At 28.2% G+C, this 4,779-nt stretch overlaps 1 protein-coding gene across 1 annotated transcript; it reads right to left on the bottom strand.

Moving 5' to 3' along the window:
- Window positions 1-2,787: 2,787 nt before the first annotated feature.
- LOC114170583 (isoflavone 4'-O-methyltransferase-like) lies at window positions 2,788-4,224 on the bottom strand. Its single transcript, XM_028056092.1, has 2 exons — window positions 3,386-4,224; window positions 2,788-3,167 (listed from the first exon to the last, which is right to left on the bottom strand). Exons 1-2 carry the CDS (start codon window positions 4,166-4,168, stop codon window positions 2,865-2,867), a joined length of 1,086 nt encoding a protein of 361 aa, XP_027911893.1. The 5' UTR covers window positions 4,169-4,224; the 3' UTR covers window positions 2,788-2,864.
- Window positions 4,225-4,779: the final 555 nt, after the last annotated feature.

Below are 4,779 nucleotides of genomic sequence, written 5' to 3'. Positions count from 1 at the left end.
CACGGGTTGGTGGGTTAAGTGGGTTGGCTCACCAACCCACCTAAAAAAATTATTTATTTATTTTTTTTATTATTCAAATATTTAAATAAATTTTTAAGTAACTCATGAGATGAGAATCATAGTAAAATCAAGAACCAATGTTTTGATCATGCTCACCACCAATATATGAAGAATTATTTCCAAGAAAGTATCCATTAGTCTAAGAAAGCATGACTAATATTACAAATTTTCTGTCATGCTATTCAACAAAATATAAATAGAAAAAACTATACATTTTTTTCATGCTAATTTAGAAAAAATTTTTATAAGACGGTTACTTGAGTAATTTACTATAAAGATTATAGTTAAAAATTAAAGTATCAACATATATATAACTTGACAATCAAATTAATTAAACATTCAAATAATTCAAATATAATTAAGCAACATTCTAGCATTTAAAAATATGAAATTGTGAACAAATATAATTGGAGTAATAAATAATTTAAAAAAAAATTTAAAAGAAAATTTAAAAATAAAAATTTAAAAATAAAAAAAAATTGTAAAAAAATGTTGGTGGGTTAAGTGGGCCAACCCACCTTCAACCCGGCTCGAACCCGTGGGTTAAGTGAGCCGGATTGAGTTCAACCCACTTTTGAAAAGGTTGAATTTTTTTCAACCCAACCCGGCTCGAACCCGTGGTGAGCCGAGTTGACTCACGGGTTGAAACCCATTTTGACATCTCTAGTTGTTAGCAATCTACTTTTAGTAAGAACATAAGTCTTCAGATTTATTACGATCGACTGTCGACTAATAAAGAGATCAATACCACAATTCTTTTATTATTGATTTTGCTATTACTCTAAATGTTAACATTGTTTTCCAGAATTCCACACCCTTTCCTGCTGTAAATAAATAAAAATGATTTTTAAGAAGAATAAGGGATGTCTCAATTAAAAGTAAATTAAAATATATTTTTGTAAATCTAATATTTTTATATTGCATATTAAAATTCACTCCATTTTGTCAATTAGAATTATTTTACACTATTATTTTTTATTTATTTGTCTTCAATAAAGATTTAGATATATTTTTTCTTTCAAGATGCAGCTCTTGCTCAGGACAAGCTATAGCAAGAAATCCCGATTCAACATCCTCAGTCTCGAGGAAAAAAAAAAAACCTTCTCATAATTCAGTGCAAAGTTAGTAAATTAAATTTAATTTGTTGTTAAAGATAAATAAAAAAAAATGATGTGTAAAATAATTTCGAATGATAACCGGTAAATGAAGACAATTAAGAAGGATTTTGAAACATTATATAGAAAGGACATAGTAGCAGTGTCAATAAAAAGAAAATAGAAAAACATGAATTCCTTAGGAAGAATATGAATAAATAGAGAAAGGGGTGAACAAAATGTGTGGATCCGTACGCATCCGACCAAACATAGGGAAAAAATAAATAATTAGTCCGTTTTGCATAAATATAGATAAAATTAGATAAATTAAAATGGATAAAACAGGTTTAAATAGTCAAATACAAATCCCAAAAAATAAATTCTTTAAACAAACAAACCCTAGTCACCTTTGTCCACTTTTTCATTATTTTTTCATATTTAATATTGATTTATTAACTTATTAGTAACCTAGTTATTATAATCTTTTTTATTATTGATTATTTATTTAGTTTCATTGATTATTGATTTATTAAAAATGATTTACTAACTTATTTAGAATGCGGGAATATTTTTTATTGATTATTGATTTATATTTATTGACTATTGATTTATTCGAATATTGTATGTTAACCATGTAATAACTTAACTTTTTGTGTATCTTTTATATTTTTAATTAGTAATTATAGTTGTAATTTTTTAATTATTAAGAAATTAATTTATTTCATGTGTTACATTCATCAATTTGTTAGTTTCATTAATGGAATGAGAATGTTAATACATGAAAAAATAGAGTTCAACTATATAGTACAGGTAATTTAATAAATAAAATAAAATTCAAAACAGAGTATACAAAATTCATAAATTTGTAAAATTAGTTTGTAATGCATATGTTAGTTAATAACAAAGGCATTAAATGATAAAAAATATATTTATTTAATATAACTTTTCTATTTTCCGGTATACTATTTACATCATTCTTTATAGTTTTATATAGTTTACTTTTTGCATTTTTTAATATTGTCTAACCTTTGTATTTTATGAAATTTATTCAACATTTTATGCATTGTCCATTTTTTCTATTATTTTTATAATTTTTTTATTATCTAACTAATATTTCAATTAAAATTAAATTTAAATTATTAATTTTAGGTAACTCAATCATAAAATACCATTTAAAATAACTATATAAAACGTATTTTATTAAAAAATATATATATAAATAACTCAAATACCTTCTTATTAAAATAATAAAAATATATTATTTAATTTTATAAAATAAAATATATATATTAATTTATAATTATATTTTTCTAAATTTAAATTGATAAAAAATATATATATTATAATTTTAAGATTTAATTAATAATTTGATTTCTCTATTTATAATATTAATTTGTTTTAATCTTTGTATTTCTTTTTGAATTTTTGGAAGATGGGAGATGGCAAAACCCTTTGGGAGGACCACACTCTCCAAGTGTTTGCAAAGAAAATTCCATAATCACGTCAATCCCATTTGTTTTCACTCTCACAAACAAATTAGTAAAAGATAAATAAAAATTGACGACTACTTCAAAAAAAAAAATGGAAACAAAATGGAAAATTTCCATGGAATGATTGTCATAAAGAAATTTATTCTTATTAATATGCCTGAAGCAGAAACTTATTATTGAAATGGTAGCCCACATTAATTAAAACAGTTTAAAACAAATATCAAGGATAAACTTCTATGATAGATTTGAAGCCAAACGCTGGACTAAACTTGCAGCTGGTGAAGCCAGCACGGTGTATAAGTTTCTCCCATTCTTTCTTTTCTCTTTCTTTTCCATTCAAGAGAGTCAACATCGCCAAGTCAAAGTTCAGTTTCAACTCAGTCACATCTCGATCATCACCTGCTTCATCAATCACCACGTCTATGATTATCACCTTTCCCTCCTTCCCTTTCCCAGAAATCGCTTCTTTGCACTTCTTCAATATCTTTATAGAATGCTCATCATCCCAATTATGCAGAACCCACTGCAAAATAATTCACACAAATTTCAGCTATATACGATCAACATCAGGAAAATTCGTTACATAGACTCTATATTGATTTTAATATCATGTTAAATGTGGAGTTTAAACTTAACTCAATTCTACAAAATCTGCTTGTGAGATAAGATTTGCACCTCACTTATATATATATGGTATGAAATTGTTTTATCTCTGATCGATAAGGAACTTTAAACATATACCTTGAGTAAAACTGCATCAGCGGAAGGAATTGATTGAAACATATCACCACCAACAAAACTGAGATTTTGGGTTGTTTCCAAATTAGCCACAACTTGTGGTTGGTCAAGGACTGTGCATTTCAAGTGAGGAAAGGCTTCGAGTATGACCCTGGAGACAGCACCAGTGCCACCTCCCACATCGATAAGAGAATCCAATCCTTCAAACACGTGCTTGCATTGTTGCAGACCCAGTTTGATCATTTCAGAATCAGCGGCCACAGCCTTCTGAAATACGTTCAGAAACTGAGAATCATTGTTGATGAAGTTAAAGTAAGTCTCTCCGGTCACGCTCTGGAACAACGGAACCTGAGTATCCTCTGTAAGCACTTCCTTGTTGGAGGAGTTCCACATGTTGAACAAACTGGGATGATACGCCACTTCCGCATTAGGTGCTAAGCAGAAGGAGTTGCTTCTGACCAGAAACTTTGATGCAAGAGTCAGAGAATATGTTTCTTCTTCTTCTTCAGAGTTCTGTGAAGGTGTTTTGGTGAAGAAGCCATTGTGTGACAGAAGGCGCATGAAGCGATGGAGAACACCAACTTTTGAAGGGGGAAGATTCAGCGCTGCGGCCAAGTCGGAGAGAGTGATAGGTTTTCCGTGGCGGTGGATTGCGTCGGCGATGCCTAGCTCCGTCGCATACTTCACCGCCATGCAGCTTTGGAAGCCGAGGAGATATTTGTTCACGTGCATTTGAGCTTTGTATATTTCACTTGTGTTTGCACTGTCATTGTCTGTGAAAACCATTTTTTTTTCTTCTTTTTTTTTGGAAGATCTTGGTTTGATGTGATGTGCTTTGTGTGTGTGATACATGCTTATTTATAGGTGCTTCCATGGATGTATACGTAAATTTGTAAAAAAATATATAAATTTTTATTTTAAGTTAATGTTACTTCATTTATTGTTTGTCTAAATTTAAATCAATCTTGAAACGTATCAGATTACTTTAATGAATTAATTAATATTAATTGAGACTTTAATGAATTAATTATTAACATTAATTGACATTTTAATAAATTAATTATTAATATTAATTGACAGATTAATGAATTAATCATTATTCATCCGGTAATTAGTCTAGAATGTTAACAGCTATGATGCACTGATACTTCAAATTTTGGGTCACGTAATTGTGTCCGACACGTGTTCGTGTTCCATACTTTATGATACTTTATCGATACTTAGTGAAGAAGTGAAATATCTAATATATAAAGTCATGGTACAATACGAGAAAATTTTAAAATAATGACACATTTTAGTGACAAAAAATAATTAATCATTATATAGTGACAAATTTAAGTACCAATTTAAAAACTAAAAATTATTTGCAACTAAAATAGTTCAAAAAAAATTATAAT

Source organism: Vigna unguiculata, chromosome 11 (assembly GCF_004118075.2).
Source record: "Vigna unguiculata cultivar IT97K-499-35 chromosome 11, ASM411807v1, whole genome shotgun sequence".
NCBI lineage: Eukaryota > Viridiplantae > Streptophyta > Magnoliopsida > Fabales > Fabaceae > Vigna > Vigna unguiculata.
This window is presented reverse-complemented; position numbering and strand designations above follow the sequence as displayed.

Coding starts and splice junctions, on each gene's coding strand:
- LOC114170583 (XM_028056092.1), bottom strand. CDS start 4,168: ATGGTTTTCACAGACAATGACAGTGCAAACACAAGTGAAATATACAAA. Junction 3,168..3,385: donor CTGATGCAGTTTTACTCAAG/GTATATGTTTAA, acceptor ATTATTTTGCAG/TGGGTTCTGCATAATTGGGA.